The sequence below is a fragment of the Solanum pennellii genome, chromosome 7 (genome assembly GCF_001406875.1).
Source record: "Solanum pennellii chromosome 7, SPENNV200".
Classification (NCBI taxonomy): Eukaryota; Viridiplantae; Streptophyta; class Magnoliopsida; order Solanales; family Solanaceae; genus Solanum; species Solanum pennellii.
Window position 1 is genome coordinate 74,373,419 of NC_028643.1, and position 24,932 is coordinate 74,398,350.

At 28.8% G+C, this 24,932-nt stretch overlaps 2 protein-coding genes across 2 annotated transcripts; both read left to right on the forward strand.

Moving 5' to 3' along the window:
* The first annotated feature begins 7,585 nt into the window (after nt 1-7,585).
* LOC107025538 (transcription factor MYB41-like) lies at nt 7,586-9,132 on the forward strand. Its single transcript, XM_015226323.2, has 3 exons — nt 7,586-7,808; nt 7,918-8,047; nt 8,152-9,132. Exons 1-3 carry the CDS (start codon nt 7,676-7,678, stop codon nt 8,888-8,890), a joined length of 1,002 nt encoding a protein of 333 aa, XP_015081809.1. The 5' UTR covers nt 7,586-7,675; the 3' UTR covers nt 8,891-9,132.
* Nucleotides 9,133-21,227: 12,095 nt separating this feature from the next.
* On the forward strand, nt 21,228-22,738 carry LOC107026461 (uncharacterized GPI-anchored protein At4g28100). The gene is made up of 2 exons (XM_015227433.2): nt 21,228-22,116; nt 22,187-22,738. Exons 1-2 carry the CDS (start codon nt 21,502-21,504, stop codon nt 22,526-22,528), a joined length of 957 nt encoding a protein of 318 aa, XP_015082919.1. The 5' UTR covers nt 21,228-21,501; the 3' UTR covers nt 22,529-22,738.
* Nucleotides 22,739-24,932: the final 2,194 nt, after the last annotated feature.

Below are 24,932 nucleotides of genomic sequence, written 5' to 3' on the forward strand. Positions count from 1 at the left end.
ATCTCTTCCTCTATACATCCATTGTGCACATATTCTTTCTTAACGAGGTCCCAAATATAATTTGATGATATTTCAATTGGCTCCTCCAACGTGATTAGATTGTAACATATCGTAATATTCAAAAGAGAACACACACATCGTCATGTTCAAAAGAAAATGATCTGAATCAACATGAGTTTCTGAACTTAGGGTTAATTTTTAAAAATATAACTTGTTGAATATATTTTTCTCCAACCAGCAAAGTGTTGTTAACATAACTTGTTGCCAACTGGAAAAAAGAACTCCAGCAGATCAATGACCCCACCATTTCTTTGTTGTTATTTCTGAGGCAAATTAAAGTTCTAACATAATACAACATCTAATGAGTTAGTGATCATATTTGACACTGCAATTACATTATGATTTCAGCAACTTGGAATAATTTCATGCTCAATTATCAGCTGAATTTACAAGTTCATTTGCTTATATATGGCGTAGCTAAAATATGTTAGAAATTTTAAATTTGTGACCACTCAAATGTGTTTTATTTTATGGAAAATTGCCTAAATACACAACTTATTTTACCATATTCTTTAAAATTTCCTACAATTTGAAAAAAATATAAAAATCTCTAGTCTCTCCTATTCTTGGATACATCACTTTACGCGTATTGATCTAATACATCACTTTACGCGCGGATACGTCACTTTGTGTGATGTGCTAGTCGAATACGTCACTTTACGGGATGTATTAAAATGTTGAGTGATATATCCAAAATCGAGACGCAAGGTACCGGACACTGAGCGGTGTATTCAAAATAAGGACGCAATGTACCAGGACGTTTTGAAATGTTTACAAATTCCACCAAATTTAAGGAATTTTTGTAATTTAAAAAAAGAAAAAGGATATGGTATAATAAACTCTTAACTATGAGATTGGTGTAAAATTTCCATTTTTGTCGTTGGTCCCATAAAAACATAAGACTTAATTGGACTTCTTAGTTCATAGATACTTGTTGAGGAGAGAGACGTTGGATTCAATTTCAAATCCATGAGAAGACTTATATGGGCCCTCAAACGGCACATAATACGCAGTAGTGAAAGTACAAATGGGCCGAAAGTCGGGCCCAGTCATCTTCATGGTCAGCCCAGCAGATTCAGCCCAGAATATAGCTCACAAATCACAATTCATTTAGGAAAAATTATGCAACGTGACAAACATTTAGATACTAATATTTATGATACATAATTACAATTTCAAAAAATACGAAACGTAGCTGCATTTTGGATTTGTAGCAAATAGATAATACATGCGTGCATTGATATAACATGCACTGATATAGGCACCCCAATTGTAAAGTATAAAATAGAGTAACTATTTCAAGAGAAAAAATACATATCTTAAAATATATAAATAAAATTACAAGAGCTGGCCGTGGATCATACCTTTTTTTTTAATTAGATATTTTACGTTTAAATTTTAGATATAGAAAAATTCTGAATAGAAAATATTTCTCTTTGAATAGAATCCTACTTCTCCAAATTTAAACAATCAAATTTTAATATAAGTATGAAACATCGAATAAGAAATCGAAAAAGGCCCTCATGAAATTAAGAGGGAAAAAAAAAAGGAAAAACACGTACAAAATGATGTGGTCAAAAGAAAATTAAAAAAACAAAAAAAAAATGAAGGGGACAAAACATAGATTGCTACAGAGAAACATCTGGATTATATTGACTATACACGAGTTTGTATTAGACTTAACCACGTGTCTAAAATTTTCACTAATTAATTTCCTCCCATTTTTTAATCTTAAAATTAAGACATCATCAGCCCACTTTTTTCTAAAATTAAAATTTTGATCATCCTAATAATTAAACATGAAATGTAATTTACTAATTAATTTGTGTGCGTCATAACGAGTTGCATGGATAATATACATGGCACTTAAATAAATATATGCATGATAACACAAACTTAATTAGCGTCCACATACACTTGATTTCGTATATGTTTCACACTCTATATATATTTAAACAATATGAACACTCCTCCAATTAAATAAATAATTGGTGTTGGAGATAATGAAGAAGAAAAAAATAAACATTATAATTCAAAGTTTGTTGAGAGCCATTGAACACCTCTCAACAATAATATAACGACATTCACTTAACAAATTATAAATAAATTGTTAGTTTCTATTTGTGGAAGGGAGGGGGGTGGGGTAAAAAGGTCAACTCTCATGACGTGGTAGCTATTTAGGGCAAGTTCCTCCACAAGCAAACCCTAAATTTTCGACAAGTAATTAAATAACTGTTTAATTTTGTAAAAAAAGTAATTAAATCTTTAGATTATTTGCCATATGATGACGCATTAATAATCTTAATTTTCTTCTTAAACAAAGATTAGCGAAATACGACGGCCGCTTAGCAGACCAAAATTACGATTTTGCTTTGAAATTGCAATTTAAAAAATTGATTAGTCAAAGTTAACAGAGACAGGTGGCAAGAGAATTTGATCAAGACAATCGACATCATCTTGTTAGTAATGTGATTTTCTCTAAGATTTCATTAGTAATTTTTAATTAGCAGTTTATGAGATTGAGTTGTCTCGTAGACACCAAATAGGGAACACAAGATGAAGATTATTATCATCTCAATATAAATAAATAATTTGCATGTACTAGTTACGTATATTTTTTTTTATGCATTAATAAGATTTCAAAATATACAGCTAAATATTATAGTAGGAAAATGGAGATAAAATTAAGCAGTTTTTGTTGAGGCCTACTTCTTTATATAACTTTAAATAATTCTCGCTTTATAAATTAGCTTTTGAGGTTGTTAATTAGGCTCAAAGTCCAAATCTAGTAATGGTATTAGAATCATCTTGTTAGTTGTCAACCTTATTACCAATAGTAGTTTCAAATTACTTGTTAATTTAGAAATTAAGATAGACTTAATTAATATTTATCATTTACCCTTTCTATAATTTTTTTTAAAAATAGATAAGTTTGTAAAGTTTCTCGAGGGGTAAATTAGTAAAATCTCCTATTTTTTTTTTTTTTAAGGAGAATAATGAAGAGAGTATTATGTATTCATGCTGTTGATGTCCAGTCTTAACGAGTCCCCTACTGAAAGATATAATTTGATATCTTGATATAATCTTGGATAATCCTGAAGATAAATTTTAATATTGAGATTGACTTAATGTCAATATGAATGTTCTTTATCACTTCATGTTTTCTTCTAGAACAAATGATTATTATTATTATTTTATACTTAATGAATGAAGTGAAGAGGTAGACAAAGCAATTAAGCAAGCAAAGCCTCCAGATGTGTGTGTGGTGGGTGGGAGGTTTTGATTATTATTTGTTTTTTCTGACGTTGAATTTGCTGAAATGCTTGTATGAGTATAAGAAGGAAGTAATATTTGACGAAAATGTTTCGTTAGCTAAAAGTTTGATGAAAGAAATACCAGAAACTCAGCGGCTTTGAATTATTGGTTGCTTTAATTTAGGAGTGAGCCCAAAACATTACCCTTTTGGACTGCTACAGTGGAAAAAACTCACTTTTTTTTCTTTTTTTTACGGAGTTATGTTCTATTTTAGTTTATATTCTCTCATTCGATATTCACATTTGAATTTTGTAGGCTTAATTATAGGGTGATATCCTTAGACATAATTTTCTTCATATTCAAAATTAAAAATTAAAATCTCGAATTAAAATTGAACAACTATATCACTATACCACATTAGCCTATACAATACAAGCCAGCACTTTTCGGCTTTTTCCATTTATTTTGTTTGACCATATAGCTTTAAATTGAGCAATTATTGCATTTTAACTTTTTCTTGTTTTCTTATTCTTCTTTTCTCACTATAAAAATTGTGCTGCCGGATTTAAATTTGCTTGTATCTTTCAAAGAAAAATATGTTTTTTTTCTTTTGATCATATTTTAGTTTCAAAGTTCTAGTTAATATGTTTATAATAATAATATTAAATGACATATCAACTCATACTACATATTTTAAATTTAATTCAATAAATTTGAAAGTCTTTTTAAATTTTTTAAAAAAGTAAAACTAGACAAATAAAATCAGAAAGAGCAATGAAGTATAACCGCATTACTGAGTGAAATGATAATTTGTATACTTATTTATGATCTTAGACAGTTTCTTTCTCTTTAATTAATTTTTGAGAATAAATTAAGCTTAATGTTCATTTTACGGTATTAGAGTCTTGATCAATCTTTACTTATGCAATAATCAATATGACTTGAAAAGGATAACGTGTGTTGTGAAGCAAGTGAGATTTCAAAAATGATATTGGTGTATATGGCATATTCACAATATTTGTCAATAACTAAAAATGTCCACGATGGGGGCCACCTGTAATCTGTGGTTGTGATTTGTCTAAGCAGCTGTTTTTTTAAAAAAAAAAAAAATCTGATAAAGGAGCAGATCGGTTTTTGGTCGAAATTTATATTATAAAAATATGATTTTTTCAGTTTGTTTTCTTATTGAATCGATTCATTAAAAAATATATCAACTCTTATTTGGAGAAACTTTTAATTATTTAATATAAATTTTAATTGTTATTAATTAAATATAAAATATTTGGAGACTATAATACATTTTTTCGTGAGAAAATAGTGATTTTTTAATGGCATAATACATAAATATGTCCTTTAACTTGGCTTCAAATCATATTTATACCCTTTAACTTTGGGTGTGCACAAGTAGACACTTAAACTTGTGTAAAGTTGAACAAATAGACACACATGTCCTACATGTCATTTTTCGTCCTACGTGTATTTTGCCATGTAGGACTCATGTGTTTATTTATTTAAAGTTGAATAGTTAAAGTGCCTATTTGTGCATTATGAAAGTTGGAGGTCAAAATTATAATTTGAAGTCAAATTTAAGATCTAATATATGTATTATGCCTTTTTTAATTGAGCGCTAAGCGCTATAGCTAACTAGTCTTGTTGACATGCTATATTATATATTTATATTTATATGGGGACACTTGTCCCTAGGACACATGTACGGTTTGGGATTGGCCTGACCTCATGACACGTCCTCAAAATAGAAATTAAATTAAGTTAGCGTCTTGTACATAAACACTCCAATTTCATATTTCCTGTAAATTAAAATCACTCATTTACTCATAAAGTTCACTGTTTTTTGTTGTTTGAAACCGACTAATAGAAATATGGTCCTTGTGAAAATTGTGCTTCCTAGCTAGTTTTGGATTAGTGTGGAATTAAAAATAATCTATAGCATATTACAATACCTTTATAAGATTATAAAACTTTCTCATTAGTTAGACAGAATAAAAGTATAAACTAATTATTTTCAGCTTCAAAAAGTGTGTCATTATTTTATATAAACTTATTTGAAAATTAAAAGAGCAAAAAGGAGTGCGTGTCATTATTTTATATTTTTATGTAATACTGTATAACTTTTTCTACTCACATATTTATCTAGTACTAGTATATAGCTTTCTTTTCCATTTTTCTCTGTTAGTGACTTTATCCTCAATATCATAGTTGACCTTTTTGCTCTCAAAATATTTTTTCAATCCTTCTATTTTATATTTTACAACCATGAGATCTCCACATTTTGGACATTCTAAATTTCAAAATGAAATATATAAACTATTGAATATTACAAAAAAGAAATGCTTTCTCACTGACGATTAAGAAGAAATTTAGAAAATCATTAACTCGAATAGCAATATTGAATATTACATATTTATTAACGGACTATATGATAATTTCGATAAGAAATCGAGAAAGGATAGGATATACCTAGACTTCGTTCTTAGTTTTATGGGGCAGAAAAATTACTTTAATAAACTCTAGATTTAAAATGATTTTTTCAAAACAGAATTGCAAGAAAAATACGATAACAAATTAGGAAGATACAAAGCAAATACATGGGCAACACATGCCAAAATACATCAAGAGACTATATATCCGAACACTAAATAATATTACTAATAAGGAAAGGAGGCTAACGGCTAATCCCCTATAGCCTTCGCTTAAAATACAAAAACATTCAGCTAGCTATCTGTTAACTTTCTATTCTAATTAATTAAATTACATCTTATATTCGATATTTTGCCTAATGTACATCTTTTGTTGGATTATCTAAATGTGTTTCTTATCCGTACATTCTTCAATTCACATTAATTATTTCTATACTATTTAATATTATATCAGAACTTACACACTGGCTTCCTCCAAGGATGCATGCATGTCAAAGATTACAATGACTGTAATATATTTTATTTTATTTCATTAATTATCAAAATTTTGTCTCCAAGATTAGGTCCTAATTAAGCTTCTAAAAAGTGACACGAAGAGGACTAACTGGACTGAAACAGATACGCTGACGATAGCCAACGTAATTTTTGAAATATTTTGTGGACTATACATATCTAGAGTTTGAATTATGTTATTATTTATTTATTATAAAATTCTGATAATTTTGTGAAGAAAAACACTGAAACAAGTTAAAACCTTGACATTTTAATTGGTAGGGGAAATCTAACTACCGTACCGACTAATAATTCTTGGTTTGTAGACTTTGATGTAAAGGTCAAAACCATTAGTTACTTGCCACCTGTCTCATCTCATTCATCCAAAATTTCCACATTTTTATTACTGTTCAGATAAAGTCTAAACACTTTTACAGTTGAAAAAAAAAAGAAAAGGAAAAGTTAGGAGTAATATCCTTCGATCAACTAATTTATCAATACAACAGAAGCATATATTACTTATATAATGAATTTGTATATATGTACGTACATTATAAACACACTTAATTTGTACATATCTTATAAATTAAATTGGATGATCAAATGATTCAGATTGATAATTATCTAAAGAAAATATAGTATTACTTTTCCGTCCACTTTGATCACCGACTATATAAAAATAGATGTTTGTTTTCTAAATCATACTCCTTCTGTCTCTATTAACTTGTTTACTTTTTATTTTTTAATTATTCATAATTATTTATCCATTTTGACAAATTATGGAAGGATATTTCTTTTTTAATTGTTTCTAATTATTTGTCCATTTTGACAAATTAAGGAAGGATATTTCTTTTTGCCTATTATATCCTCAATTAATTACTTTAAAAAAAATAGACCTTTTTGAGAATCTTAAATTTTTTATTAATCCACTTCATAATTAATATGAGTAAAATGATAAACTTACTATGTTAATCATTGTTTTCTTAATAGGCGTGTTAATTCAAAAGTGGACAACTAATTAGGGACAGTAAGAGTAGAATTTTTTATATTTAAAGAGTGATATGGTAAAATTATCAATCTATTTATTGTACTTCGAGAAATATGGTAAGACAATATTAAATAAGTAAAAATGAACGGAGGGAGTATACTGTACATTATTTTCAATATTCTATCACCTTAAGTAACTTTTGTACATTTCACTCTCAAGAGACAGCGTAGAAAGTGATTTGAGGCATTGACATACAACGAGGCCGGCGCCAAATACTATTGACTTCAATCTATTTTTCCCATCTATAAATATTGGTCTTCATCCTCTCAAGGTCCTACAAGTTCACTTTCGTTCTCTTAAAAGTTCTTCAGAAAATTAAAAACACTTTGCAACTTTTTAATAACATCTACAAGGAACAAAAAACAAAACAAACAAAGAAGCAATGGGAAGATCACCATGTTGTGATAAAAATGGACTCAAAAAAGGTCCATGGACTCCAGAAGAAGATAATAAACTCATCCAATATATTCAACTTCATGGTCCTGGAAATTGGCGAACACTTCCTAAGAATGCTGGTAATTATTTTATCCATCGAGATTATCGATAGTTTTTCTATTGTTCTAAGTGTATATTATGAGTGTATATTGTGTATATATATAGTACTAATGAAATATTCATTTGTAGGACTTCAAAGGTGTGGAAAGAGTTGTCGTCTTCGTTGGACTAATTATTTGAGACCTGATATTAAAAGAGGAAGATTCTCATTTGATGAAGAAGAAACTATTATCCAACTTCATAGTGTTCTTGGCAACAAGTAAGCAATATATATAGTTTAAGTTGTTAGACAGAACACGTATTTTTAGTTTTCTTGAGTATTGTCTTCTCAAAACTTATATGTGTGTCTTATGTTTGTCTTAGGTGGTCAGCTATAGCGGCTCGTCTACCAGGGAGAACAGACAACGAAATCAAGAATTACTGGAACACTCACATTAGAAAAAGGCTTCTAAGAAATGGTATTGATCCAGTGACTCATAGTCCTCGTCTTGATTTATTAGACTTATCGTCCCTTCTAAATTCGACCCAATTCAACCTATCGAGCTTACTTGGACTACAAGCACTTATAAACCCTGAAGTCTTTAGGCTTGCAGCTACTCTTTTGGCATCACAAAATGAAATTACCCCAGAATTGTTACTACAAAAATATCAAGAAAATAATCAAATGTTCAACTCTCAACTACAAAACCAAGAAGGGTCTGAATTGTTGTTACAAAAACTTCAACAAAATCAAATATTGAATTCCCAATTGCAAAACCAGACTCAATTTTTCCAATTCCAAAATCAAATTCAAGAAACACCAAATTTCACCACACAAAATGTTCCTTGTTCATCTTCATTATCACAGCCAATGCAATTAAGACACGTGGAGGAATCTTATTTGATGAATGGCCAAATGCTACCTCCACAAAACTATGGTTATTGTAATTCTGATGCTTCTGATAATTCAAATTTCCAGTCACTCAACAACAACAGCAGCAATCAGAATATAAGCTTAGATTCAGTGTTATCGACACCCACGGAAGACGAAAAAGAGAGCTATTGCAGTAATTTGATGAAGTTCGAAATCCCAGAGAGCTTAAATTTCGATGATTTTATGTAAATATCGAACCACATTGTCCAAAATGTATGTTTCTTTTTTTTTTCCGTGTTTTTTGTTGTTATTGTTTTATTTGTTTACTAGGGACATTTGGATGGAACCGTTGTTACGTTGTTTTTTTTTAGTATTTGGTGCATCCAAATTCTAAAGTTTGTAATGTTAGGTGGCTTTTGTTTTAGAATTTTATCTTTTTATCTATACATACCAGTTGTGTATAATAATTTGTTTGTTGTCTTATTATATAGTATCATTCATTTATTTTCAATGTAGCCGGTGGATTATATGCATATAAAAGAAGTTTGAGGATTTTTTTCCTTCTAATATTGCTTATGTAAGTTTCTTTATTCATTCATTTTCTTTTGTATTGTATCTTAAAATATTCGAAATCAAAATTATGTATCTAGATAACCAACTATAGTGACTTGATTATTATTTTATGATTTGCTCTATTACATGAAAGTACGATATGTTAATGCGTGTTTTCTACCTTTTTTTTAAAAAAAAGAAAGAAAACTACCATTTGAGGAAAGTTTTGAATAAATCCTGTGATACTCTAATATTGAAAGACTAATATCGAGTTGATTCATCTTTACTTGTTCAATATTGAATTGACATATATTTTAAAAAATTATGAATAAAACGATAATTTTACTATATCAATTTTGAAATATAATCTAATGCCTTAAAAATCTATTAAAAGTAACTATAGATAATACTCATAAGGATAAATAAGGAATATTCATCACGTCTCAAAAGTCCAATAACTTTTGGAATATTTGTAAAGAAATTAAGGTATCAAATATTATCTTTGTCAATGGCTCAAAGCCACTATCTGACGTTGATAACAATCAAATATCAATTCATCCTACATTTAAGAAATATATCACTAACAATTTTCAAATCACAAAGAAAATTGAGTGATGAAAAAAAATCAAGACATGAATTGAAATACTGGATTACACTAACAAATATTCATCACTAAAATTTTTGTTTCATCACATTTTAATTTTATATTTTCTTTATCACTTCTAATATTTGCCGTAAACAATTTCATATCATCATATGTAGATTTAATTTCATCGGACAACCCATGTGACACGTTTAAAATTTCTTATATTAATTAGCTACATTTCTACGCCTATGCTTGTCGCATAGCTCCCGTTTAACTTACGTAAAGGACCACTTCACTCCTCATAAGTTACGACTAAAATTCAAAAATATTAATAATATTCTTCTATAGTTTGAACATACCTTAAAAGTGCATTTTTGTCTCAACATACACTTTTTTAAAAAATTTCTTCAAGAAGCATGTGATAAGAAGAGAACGAGTAAAAATTGAGCTTTATATGGCTCAAATTCTTACACCATTTTTGTGCAAAAAGACGCTAATATTGACTCAATTTGTTACAAAGAAATAATATGTAGTACTGTAAATCATTTTTCATCTTTGATAATTAGTGTCCACACACATTCAATATAGTTTCTGTGGTTCATAATGTTTTCTATTCAATGATTGGTAATTAGGTGATACATTGAGAATTATTGAGATTCTCTTTTGCATAATTGAATGCTCGAATATTATAATTATTTTTATTATACAAGAAAATGGTCAAATATACTTTTGAATGTTTCCAAAAAATTCAGATGATTCATTAATTAATTAATATTATAAGTTACATGTGCTTTCTTGACTAACAACAAAAGCTTTTACAAAAACGTTGGATGTTTTTACAAACTGATCAATTTTGCTTTAGAATGCGTAGTAGTAGAGGGAACTCTCTAGGATATATAGGTGGGTAATTATAGTCATATTTTGCATGCTTTAAAGTTTTAATGGGGTCGAAAAAAATTCGTTCATAAAATTATGATTTGTTTAAATTATTTAGATTTGAATACTAATAATTATGTATATAGCGTAAAGTGTTATATAAGAAATTCTATTTAAAATATTTTTAAAATGGTTTTCTTTTGGTTTGATTTCGTTATATATAATGAGGAAAAAAATTTATTAGTTAATCCAATTTTAGCTAATTTCAACAAAATTTATTTCACCAAATAATTTTAATTCGTTATTTATTAACTCAATCTATTTTAACGTTTTAAATTAAACTATAATTTAAGCATTTGATATGGTCTTATCTTCCAGCCGCCCTCGCAAATCACAATTAAAATTCATGACATAACATTGCATTGAATATTTTGTTGGAACTTGGGATTTGCTTTAACTCTAAATTGCACATTTCATTAATCACGTAATATTAATGAGCAATCTCCATTAAAGTATGAAAGTTATTCCCTCTATTCCTATTTACTTGTCCATATTTCTTTTTATATCTATTTATTTATTTGTCTATTTTAATAAATCTAGAAAAGACAATAATTTTTTTCTAATATATCTTTATTTAATTCTAGAAAATTTCTGGTACTATTGAATTGTGATGCATGCTTTTTGGAACCAGAAAATACATTTATTATACTTGGAAAAGTTACATAATCTTTTAAGTTAAGAATAAAATTGTATCTAACCTATAATAATAATTGATGCATTAATATGTGTGTCACTTTTAAAATGGACAACTAAATAAGGACAAATAAAATAATAAATTTAATATTAATTTTTATGAAATAAAGTTTACATATCTAAATCACGGTTAAAATAGTATTGATCTAAATACTAAGTAAAATACGTTGTCTATGAAAAATTATTTGATATCTCAATAGTAATAAAAAATGTGGGATTATTTTTATTGTTTTACTTATAAAAGAGCATATCCTAGTCTATGGATTTGGTGGTGGGAAAAGTGGCATCATAGTTAAAGAAAATATAATCCAAAAATGTATTGTTTAATGTATTATTATTATCCTACTTCCTAGCTCCCGCAGTATGCCTTACCTTATATAGTCGTCATGCTTATGTTTATTTTTCAATAGCTTGCATTCATATTACAGTTATGTTTCGTCACAATACATATGACTCGATTTAGATTTTGAGAGTTAAATTGTTAATTTTATTTTTAAATAAATATGCAATTTTTTAAACTTTTAAAAATAATATTCACATATTTAAAAGCTAGATAAAAAATACTAATAATTCATAATAAATGGCAAAATATTTTTAAAAATATATAAACAAATTATGATTAAAAAATTCCTTTAGAATCTTGAAATCTTAGAAGTGTCACATAAATTGTGATAGAAAGGATATTATATTTATTATTATATGCGGGAAATACAAATTATATCGGGTGGAGTTACATGGTACACCCTTCGTCAAAAAGAAAATTAATATATACATAAGCAAAATAATATACAAAGTGTTTAAATAATATATTTTAGACATTTTTAACGTAACAAAAGCATTGTAGACAATAGTTTCAAGAGCCTTAAATGAGCTAGCAGAAAAAGATTCACCTCTGTAAAAGAACTTTTGTTATGCAATTTTTGAATATTTTTAGTGAAATTCTTATCCCGCTACTAAATTAAATAATAGAGAGACAAAGTATTATTTTTATAATTATATGCGGGACCAGTGCGGCTAATAATTATTTGGCCCGGATTTTCTTATAGAACATCGATCCGCCTCTTCCACATCATCTTCGTCCACCTGCTCCTTCTACAGTAGGAATCTTGCACCACTAATTTTTATTATTATATATGTAATAATAATAAACAATAGTTCATAATATTCATGAATAATTTTCGGACAAAAAAAAACGAAGAATTAGAAGGAATACTTCTTCTATTATGATTTATATAACTGTCATTGTATTCTTGGATATCCAGAAATTTTGGTCCAATTTGAAAAATAACTTTCCTACATCTTACCCAAGTTACAAAAATACAATTGGCTAACTAATCAAATTTGTATTGACATATTCACTCCAATTATTGCTAGAAAAATTACATAAATGAATCATATAATTTAAAATAATTAGAAGTTTAAATTCAAATTTAAAGTAATTTTTGAAATACAACTCATACCCTCATTTAAATATATATTGATTTAGTATCAATTAAGGAAATTAATTAGGAGTATATAGTGTAATTATTTTATGAATATAAATATAAAGGAATATATATTTATAATTATTTTACTTTTGTAAGGTATTTGCTTATTTTCCCTGTTATTCTAAATACTATATTGTAATTGCTTTAGTTGGGCCTCATGTTAAGCAATCTTGACAATGTATTGTCTAGCTCATCCATAACCCAACCCAACTCATTATTTTGAAAAGACAATGTCGATAAGGATGAGAGCGAGATAAATTTTGGTTCTTAACTCAACTTCGAATTTTAGCTCATAAATTAAGTAGTATTTTCCAAGAGACGGCCCAACCCAACTCATTATTTTGAAGAACATTCCATCCATGGATCAGCCCAACTCATATTGTGAAATACATTCCATCCATGACCCAACTGAACTCATTAGTTTGAAACACATTCTTTGTACAACCTAAAGTGTTGTCTACATATCCATGGCCACTCCAACTTTTTATAATTTAAAGTTCTAATTCTGTCATTTCATAACTCCTATGTCATGGGGTATTCTTTTGTCTTGAAAACAAAGTCTTTCTACTTTAGTAAGATAGCGATATAGCTATGTACACATAACCATTCTAATATTTTACTTGTACAGTTTTACTAAATATTTTGTTATTGTTATAATTGAGACACTAAAATACGTGAAGTTTAATAAGAAAAAATTCTTAAGAGGCACTTGAAAAAGAGTTAATATCTTGCACGAAACTAAAACCTTAGTAGTGCTCATCCCATTATATAACTCAACAATATGATTAATTCATTTTGTCAACTAACTTTCATCACAAAGAATAATACAAAAAATTATTAGTCCGCAGAGAATAACATAAACTTACTCCTAGTATTTTAATTACCAAAAATAAATTGAACCCATTGCCGTGAATTTTAAAAATTAGATGATTAAATAAAAAAAAATCAAATCTAAAATTTGAATTTGTAGTACTATAATTCAAACTGTAATGTCTTCACCATCAAACTGTTCTCATAGACGAAAAAATCACTTAAATTAACAGATTCCTAGCATGTTTTTTTTTTTTTTTTGTAATTACATTTTCTATATCAATTATATGAGGAAAAAATGTTATATATTGGAATTTGGAATAAACAATTATGGTAAAGGACAAAGTTACTCCTATGATTGAAGCAATCAATGCATTCTCCATTCTAAGTATATATATATATATGATATTCCAAGGTGGAATCTTCTTCATGTTTTATCACATGTAATGTGAAGTGGAAGATGACTTTGATATATCAATATCTACAGAAGTATATTTGCCTTTTTCTGTTTTGGAACTTGTTATATAACAAAAAAAGTTAGAACATTAAAGGGACATTGATCAATCATGTTCAACTTTCTTACCCACTCTTCCTTTTGGATCATTTTCAAATAATTTTTTGCCTTGACTATTATGTGGTCCATATTTTAATAAACCTAACTCTTCCAATATAATGTTGTTTTGCTTTGAGTTTCATTTTTTTATTTGTTCTTGAAAATCATCATTAACGTTACATTTGATGATTTCAATGACTTGAGATTAAATTCGAGTAGTTGAAATGTTGTGTCTAGGTGGATTTGGTAAATTGCTTTTTTACGAAACTAGTTCACACTTTTATTTTGTTAAAATTTACTTTTACTCAATATAACAGTGAATATAGGTTGTTAAATTTTGAATTGTCATATTGAAATCGTAATTTTTTACACTTCATTTACAATATCATAGCATTTAATATGGTGGTTAGTAAGTTTTTAAAAGTAAATTCTTACGATTCAAATATTACATTCGCTTCTACCTAATTTTTTTCCCTTCTAAGTATTTGGGCGTACAACTATACAAGGGGTATGTTTCTGTTGACATTGACAATTATAGTCTATCAAATATATATCCAAATTTAAGATCACAAAACCTTATATCAAACATATAACATGTAAGGAGTGGTTTAATCCAGATATGAAAATTTTAAATTTAAATTTAATTAAATTTTAAGATGAGTTTATAATATTATAAAAAAAATCATAGTAACAAAGTGCCTAGGAGTAGATTTTTTTTGAAAAAAAAATTAGAAGAGACAGAAAGAGGGATTTACGACACCATCATTACTTATTTTTTTATATACTATAGTTGCCACTATTCTTTTCGTGCTCAATTACCAATGCTGCTTCTTTAAGTCATTTCATCTTTTCTTTTATTTTTTAGTCGATTTCTAAAGTTTCATCATTAAGAAAACATCCCAAGTAAGTAGATAAAAGATTTGAAATTTGTCCAATTAATCTTTTATCCATGATGTCAACATCTCTCCTAAAAGAAAAAACAAATGAAATATGGGTTAGGATGGATTGGGAATTTGGGATATAGTGTTAATGAGCCAGGTTTAATTTCAAATTAATTAAATTTGCCCCATTTGACACTGATTGTAATTAAATATGTGGAAAATAAATCAATCACTCAAATAAAATTTGAAGAAATATAATTTTATTCATGAAAATAGCGCGTACAATTCTATTCTCCCTTGATTGTCTCTCTCATAAAATTTGTCCATGATTCGAGAGTCGTTAATGTCTTATTTCTAGAATTAAGATGATTAAGAATTAACCTCTATATGAATATTCCATGACTTTTGTGGAATATATCGAGTCTTCGATCTTTTTATGAAATTTTCGAGAAGCCTCTTGATGAAATTTAGTGATTTTTATATAGGCATGAACTATGGTCTAGGGTTGAACAACCTCCAAAGTCCAAATATTCTAATTGAAACTGAATACAGCCCTACAAAATTTCAATTACGAATAGACCTTATTCGTAACGATGGTGGCATGAATATTGAGACTTGAGACCTATTATTCACGTATCATATTGGCTGTGAGTGAAGAAAACGCAAAAGCTTAAGTCATACACTAACGTTAAGAAAACGGTAACCAAAATACAAATACCCAAAAGAGAAGGGTGATGACATAGAAAGTAGAAAAATAAAAGTGGAATTGTCTTTTTGTTTCTTTTCTCTTGTTTTCTTCAGAGTGGAAACTGGGGAACACGAGTTGGGGCTACTTAGCTTTTTATAAAGAGCCTTTTTATTGAAATAATTCTGTGTAGTAGCTGCCTTGACACTAAAAAGTACACAAATCTCAAGCTAATTGTATGCCTTTTCATCACTTTTACCTACTCTTTTTTTTCTCTCTAATTAAAAGTCAGAAGAATAAGTTGTTTTTACACTAAACTTTATTGTTTCAATTTTATTAAATGTTGAAAATACTTGATAAGTGCTCCTTCCTGGTGTGGAAATTACGACACGAAATGATTAAAAAAAAGGTTTATTTGACTCGTAAGGACAATTTTTATACTAATTAATTGAGCTAATTACAGATTAATTTGTAATGATTAGTTAATATGATACATAGGCTCATCTAGTACTCAACATCAACAATATCATAATGATGGATCAAAGACGGAGCCGAAATAAGAATTTATGATTCTGAACTTATCATGAAATCGTCAATATGTGGAGTTATCATTGAAATTGTAGGTTCAACAGAACAAATGAGAAATTAAGTTTTAGTGTTTGTGAGTTCAGAATAGCCATATCAAACTTTAGTCATTGTGTTTGCAATTGAATATAAATATATATAAATAATTTTTTTAATATAAAAGAGAGTTTAAGAAAAAATAACTGAGTTCATCCAAATCCTTATTTAATACTCTATTTTCACTCTTTATGGTAAAACTAAGAAACTTTAACTCAAATTGAAGTATTTCACATGATATGATATATACATTTCTTATGGGCAAATATGGTTTTCACCACTAGTAAAAGATGAAAGTATGAGCTCTATTTGAAAATTAAGATTCTAGAGATCTATAATTAAGGTATAATTGGAGTAATTAATTAACAATATTTTAAGTTAAAGTACAAAGGGAAAAAGGCTAGGGCATGTGCTAACTGGCCGTGGAGCAAGACTTTTGTCCCAACGTAATCCACGCACTTACGTCAAGAAGATGCGGCTAACAGCATTACATCAAAAATTAAAGACTCGTTAAATATTTCTAAAATCTTTAATTCGATATTTTAAGTTTGAGTTAATATAATTTAATTTTTATTTTTTTGAATTAATATAAAATGGAGTTATCTTTGTTTAAAAATATTGTACCTTTCAATATAAGATTTTCAAGAGAAAAGGGTCATATATGCCCCTAAACTTATTGAAAAGGTTTAGATATACTCTCCGCTTAAAGTTTGGTTCACTCATGCCCTCGCCGTCCAACTTTTAGTCCAAATATGCCCTTATGAGTGTTAGTTGCCATGTTGGACATATCCAACTCATTTTTTTTATTTCTTTAAATGTCAAATGGAATTGCCATGTCATTTTGACCTTACCACGTAACATTTATATGAAAATAAAAAGATATTCGGACTAATAAACACTTAATCCGACCCATCAAACAACCCCCTTTTAAATAAATTATCCGACCAATTTTCAACAATTTTGTTTAATTTTTAAACAATTAAACAAAATTGTTAAAAATGGGTTGGATAGTGAATTTAAAAGGAGATGATTTATGGGTCGGATTAGGTGTTTATGAATTATGAGTCCGAATATCTTTTCATTTTCATATAAATATTATGTGGTAAGATCAAAATGACATGGCAATTCCATGTGGCATTTAAAAAAATAAAAAATGAGTTGGATATGTCCAACATGGCAACTAACGTCCATAAGGGCGGGACCAAAAATTGGACGGCGAGGGCGTCACTGAACCAAACTTTAAACGGAGGATATATTTAGACTTTTTCGAATAATTTAAGGACATATTTGACCCTTTTCTCGATTTTCAATAACACATGTATTAAATTTTAATATAATAGTACGTTTATTTACTTTTTTGAAGAAAAAAAAGACCCCTCACCTTCCATAAAGTAAAATGTACTTCCAAGTTCCATGTCGAGTTTGTTGGCGAACTCAGGTTTGAACATTAGTTCAAAATTCTGCAACTAAACTTTATTCTTTCTTAGTTTCATTTTATTTTCTTATTATTTTTCGTTCTTCTATTTTTGTCCAGATATTTTAAAAGAAATACATTTGAAAGGATTTGAGAGTTTTGGTTAGGGGAAGAATTTATGGGTCACAAGTTTGAGATGTTATCACTTGTGTGAACATCCATGTATTTCGAGTGAATTAATTGAGGTTGTTTCTCTCTATATTTTGTACTCTCATATTTATAGTGGATTGCTCATCTCCTTTGTGGACGTAGGTTGATTGACCGAACCACGTTAAATCTTTGTGTCTTTTGGTGTATTTCTCTTTGTCTTCTTACTCGTGATATTTCGATGTTTGTTTTGCTAGCTTCCGCATTTACACCTGCTTATTTTCGGTCATAATAAAAACTTTTTGAAAATTTGAAATTTTTAATGCATTTATTTTATAATTAAAAGAATAAAGTGATAAACACACTATATCAATAATTATTTTTTTAAATAAATATGTCAATTTCGGAGTGAACAAATAATTAGAGATTGAATGAGTATAATCAAAAGATAAAAGAATAAGAGTAAGATTTGTTGGATTTCTATGCGCCAAATACAATTTGATGTGTCTTAGAATAGGAGTCGAACTTTTAGATTGATACATAAAAATTCTATGAATCAATAATTCTTATTGCAAAATTAGAAATTTTATTTATGATCCCCACAATTTGATTGTACGACATATATTCTTTTTAAGTAACTTGAAATTACGATGAAAATTTCACCATAAATTTATAAAATATTTATAAAGAGATCAAAATTTTAAATATTTCTCAAATTCATGAATCCAAATCATTTTAATGGCTCTCAAATTATGAAGATCATTCAAATCATTATAATTCAAAAATATGCGACGATCCTCAAATCATGAATAAATCTTATGAGAAAAAAAAATCAAGGGACATATATAGAATATACTGATATTAATTTACCAATAAAATATTTTTGTTTCTTCAGATTCTATATATGGTTGATTTATTTTCCTTTTTTTTTTAAAAAAAAAGTAATCTGAATTCATTAATTTTAAATGTATACTACTGAATTAGTAGTAGTCACACGGTCATCTTTTAGTACTTTAGTGTTGATATCAATTTATTATTACCATGTGAACTTTCTTTATTGTAAAGAATTTTTATTTACACCTTGTGTATTTAAATTTATGCACCAGTGTAAATATTAATTCAATACATACATTGTCATATATTTTAAATTTATAGTTTAATTATTTAATTTTAATTAATTAAAATGTATTTTACTTTCATTAAATTATACAATCATAAAAATTGTCATAAGTTTGTGCATTCACCAGATGTGGAGTAGTGTTTACCTAGGATTACCATCTCCATTGATATCTTGTTGTCTTGACCCTAAATTTTTTTCTTGAAATTTAATTTGGAGAATTAATTTTCTACCAAATTTTAGCAAGCTCTTTGGACATATATTTGATTATAATAAAAAACTTATGGATGGAACATAACCAATTAAACATTCCCTCGAAATATTTATAAATCTCCAAAGATCACATTTCTGATCTAACCACTCCATGTCTTCAAAATAAACAATTCAATTTGTGGCAATGCCAATCAGTCACAGCCCATTTACTTAATATCATATATGATCCGAAAAACATTTTTTATTCATTATTTTAAAAAAAAATAATATTTACATAAAGAAATTGAGTCAAAGTACGTAGTACTCCTCCCCTTACACTATACTATTTGATTGGATATAAGATTTTTAAAATATAATTTTCGAGTTTTAAGTATTATTTTAAAAGTTTATGATTGAAATTCAATTACAACAAATTCAAAATTATTTTAGTTTATGATCAAAATCTAATTACAACAAATTCGAAACAGGTAAATTTTTTATCTAAGAGATTATAAATGTTGTTATATCTTTTGATACAAAGACCAATATTCATCAAGAATGGATATATTACATTATTTGGGTTACAGTGAGCAACATTATTTTTATATTTATAAAAAAAGATAATACTGAAAAGGCAGAAAAGAATCAAATTTCAGAATGATACAAGAGGGAGACAAACATAGAGATAGTGATATAATAATAAAAGAAAAAGAAGAATGAAAAGGAAAAGGACAGCAGAAGAAGCCAAATCCCTAGACAGCCTTTCCACTCTCCCTTTTTTCTCTAAAAACCCAACGAATCCGTGTGACTAAGGACCCCACCCCCTTTCACCTTCTTTCATTTTTTGGTTTAATACTCCAATATCCTCTCTTCGTTCGAAATTGTTTGTCATGATTTCTATTTTTAGAGTTAAATTATTAAAACTTTAACTAACATTCTAAGATGTATTTTTTCATTAAATTAATATGCAAAAAATTGTAACTTTTACTTTTCATGTAGTTTTAGAATATCTAAATTTTTTGTTTAAAATATTGAATTAATGTGATCTAATTTACTTTTGAAAATTAGTTAAATTGACTTTCGATAAGCACTACATAACAAACAATTCCAAACGAAGGGAGTATATGGTATTTTTTATTGAAATTTAATTGTTTTGAATTCACGTAACATAGAATTTCACTAAGAGAAAAACACTACAAGTCTTTTCATATTCTCTATTCAAAACTTAAATTTTAAAAGAAATAATCTCATTCATTACACTATATTATCAAGTGAAAACCTTCTTAATTTCGATATTAATTATCACAAAACAAATATGTGGATTTATTAGTGGTTAATATCTTTTTTCTTTTGACGATAAGAGAAATTCGCGATCGCTATCTTTGTTACTGGCAATATCAAGTAAAGTACTAATTGAGATATGATCTACTCTAATACCATAATAATCAAATAAATATTGAGTTTAACCCGATCGACCTTTTTTTATTAGTAATAAATTATTTAGATTTCAAATATGTTTTTAACTTTTATTCAAAATGGACGATGTTAGAGTTATTTAATAAGTAGGTTTAATTATATTTCTTGTAAAATATACATTATTTGAAATTTAAAAAATAATACCATTAAAGAATCAAGTTTTTCTCAAAACTTAAATTGAACTCCCAATTTAATTAAAAGTTTATATCAAATGATAAATTCTAATATTAAAATAATAACATTATTCCTAAAAATGAATAATTCCAATCCGCTAGCGAAGATAATCAATCAACAACATCAGTTATAATATAATGATAAAATTATTTCATTCTTAATCAATAACTAATTAAATTTAAATTCGAGCCGAATTAGATCACATATGAACCTAACCCAATGTTTAAATTATGTGATCCATCCATATAAAAAAAACAATGTTGTGAGTTGTGACCACCCACTACTATTTCTCTTTCACTCCCACTCCCTATTTGCACAGTGACACTCTTTTTCTTCATCTCTTTCATGTAAAAACCCACTCTACTACTTTTTTATTCGCATCTCCTGAAACTCTCCCTTTTTTGGTTTAAAAAGCAAAACACTGAGAAAAAGGGAAAAAAAATACTTCCCATTCCACTCGTTAGTTTTAAAGTAAACAAAAGTTCGCTTCAACTTCCAAATCATTTTGCCTTAGTTTTTTTTTTTCTACAGAGAAAATGAGAGTCGAGTTGAAAATCAGACTTTTTACGTTACTTTTGACGCTGCTTTGTATGTGTAAAAGTTCGTTTGCTGGGTTACTTGCAGAACCGGCGCAGCCATTGAAGCCGGGTGATTACGGTTCCAACACTGTTCCAGCTTTTCCGGTTCAGACTGAGTCACAGATATGCCGGTTGGATTTGTCCGACGAGTTATTTGGTGGAGTTAGCGCGGCGTGCGGACGGAACCTGGACCGGAGCCGTTGCTGTCCTGTACTGGCGGCTTGGTTATTCGCAGCTCACGCGCGTTCAGCTTTGCAAGTTTCAGGGGCGGCTGCACCAGCAAGCTCCGACTTGCCGATGATGCCGGATGATTCGCAGAAATGCGTTAATACGCTTCAGAATTCTCTTCAGAGCCGTAATATCCATCTCCCCCAACCTAATGGTACATGCGACGCCGTTTTGTGTTTCTGTGGTATTCGTCTTCATCAGATTACCTCCCTTAGTTGTCCGGCGGCGTTCAATCTCACCGGCTCGAAGAATGCAACTCCGACCGCCGCCGTCAGAAATCTCGAGAAGAATTGCCGGAACTCTTCTTATTCCGGTTGTACTCGGTGTCTCGGTGCTTTACATAAGGTCAGTCACAGTCACGTAAAATCTGCTTCATAGACATATAAATTCTGATTTAGATTTTACGTTTTTTTAGCTCAACGGCGACGGTGGAAAAAATCGAACACACAAATGGGATGTAACCGGCGGGGATAGAGTGAGCAAGATGTTAAGCAGAGACTGTCAGTTGATGGGATTGACATGGTTACTGGCACGCAACAAAACGGCGTACATACCGACGGTTTCTGCTGTATTGCGCGCTATCATGTACAGTGCGCACCCACCTCATGAGTCCAAGTGTAGCCCGGACCAGGAGAACATGCCACTAGCCGTCGATTCACTGCAGTTCGATAAAACGGATTCATCTTCACCGTTCGTTGGCGTTTCTGGTTTTGTTATTTTGTTTACTTTTTTGCCCCTAATCATTCTACTGAATTAGAGATGATGAATCGCTCTGTTATTTTTGCTCATGTGATGTGATTTTGGGGGATTCACGTGAAATGTTTGCTAGTTGACAAAATCGGAAGAGGGGGTGAAAAAGGGGTTATTTTGTCTTTTTGCCTCACTGTAAATTCAGGTTATTATTTGCAAGACAATCTCCTTTTAACATCTTTTTATGTGAATCTCCTGTTGAACTTTTGAAACCTTTCATTATTTGGATATTGTTTTATTTAATAGTTTAAGACCTCATGGCATGTTAATAAACTTACAAATTTATATTATTGCTCCGCGTCGGACCTGACTAAATTAGATGTCCCACGTTGGGGATAAAGAGCTTTTTAACAAAGATATTTCATAACTTTGGTGATTCGAACCATAAACCTTTAGTTAAAAGTGAATGACATTTAATTACTACTTAATTACCACAATGACCAGCAATGAGGTTTTTGAATATATAATAACTAAGCAAAGAAGCTTAACCAAAAAGAATCATTTATGCAATAATACGAATTGAGAAATAAAGAATACAATGTAAGGATTAAGAATTTATATATCAAAATAAATCGACGCGCATAAAACAAACGAAAACGAAAAGATCAAAAAGTAACATAACTTAGTTATTAAAATGAGGGGAATCTATAATGGAGAAAACGATGAGAATCAAAAAGTTTTGAACAAAACTAGGCGGACTGAGGCATGTTGGTCGTATAGTTATAGTAAATGGTAACATTGAACATTGCAACCAAGGCAAAAGTTTATTTTGTTAGATCTAAAAAACAAGTCACATGTGGACATATAATACATACATACACACACAATAGTTCAAATTAAGAAATAGTAGTTGCACATGTTTACAGGAGAGAATCACGGTTGGATGTTTGTCACAACATATTAACTATTAGCGCAGCCACACCCTTTCTTTCTACTCATTCGTCTTCCTTTTTTATTTCACCACGGATACTTTCCCTTTGAGTCGAGAGTTTATCTGAAACAATCTCTGTGTTTCACGAAAATAAAATAACTTATACATACATCATATCTTTCACATACCCCCAGTGAGATTACGCTACTCGGCATAGATATGTTATTGTTGTTTATTGTATTTCTTAGTATATGCTTAGCAAATAGGAAAAAATATACCTTGTGTCATTATCAAACAAAAATTATCATTTATCACCAATTTAGACCAAATTACCAATTATTTGTCCGGTTAAATCATTTTTTTATTTTCTGAAGCACGGTGTACATCTTCCTCTATATATTTGTGTCTAATAAACATGTGTCACAATCATATTTTCGTCTTTCGGTTTTAAGGAAAATATGTCTTGCAAGGCGAAAAAACATTTGCGAGTCAAAATTCACAAGAAACATAGATAAAAGTTTTCTAAACCTATGTTGGACGAGGAAAAAGTTCTATAAACATATTTATGCGATAAATACTAAACAACTTATGTTGGACAAAAAATTTTTTAGATCTAAATGTTTGCCTTGCAAGATTAGATCACAGTTAGGGTACTTTGATCCATAAATCTTCATCAAATGAGAAATGACAAAAACTAAAGCGTACTAATTTGAGGGTTAAAAATTAAAGATCACCCCAAAATTATTAAGCACCTGAAAAGGTTTTTCCATAGCAGCTCTTTTCACTTGCATATTTGGGCTTTGAGAGCCAATAGCCCAATACATTCATTTCAGATATTTCTTCATTAGGCTTTTCAGTTGATTGGGCTCTTATTTGTTGTATTTGAGAAAAGTTACTCAATGTTTTGTGGTTTTTGATATATAGATATAAATAATTGGACCCATATATATATATATATATATGTGTGTGTGTGTGTGTGTGTGTGTGTGTGTGTGTGTGTGTGTGTGTGTGTGTGTGTGTGTGTGTGTGAAAAAAAATCTTCATATTATATATACAATCTCCAACAAAAACCCACAGAATTAATAATTTAAGGATCTTCCTTTTCTTCTTACCTTCTCTGTCAAAATTTTCAAGCACAAAACGTGAAAAACTAGAATCAATCATTCTTGATGAAGTTTTGAAGCTAAAACTTTGATTTGTAAATTGACTTAGTGTTGTAATAAAATCTTGGAAATTTTTAAGGAACTTATATCTCAAGTTTGGAGTGATTTGTTACAAATTTTGTGAAGACTTAAATTGAATATCAAGATTGAAGCAGATTAATTCCTCGTTTGTTACTTTTGTGTGTGTATCACTAAACATATTATATGTATGTCATGTATATAATACAAAATTCATTTTACATACGTATGATATATATCAAATATACACTTGAGAGATACATTGATATACAACGATATACCTAAAGCGAAGACAATAACATAACACAATTTCCCTCTTAACACATTTTCTGCGTCATATTATTACCAGAAAACAACCA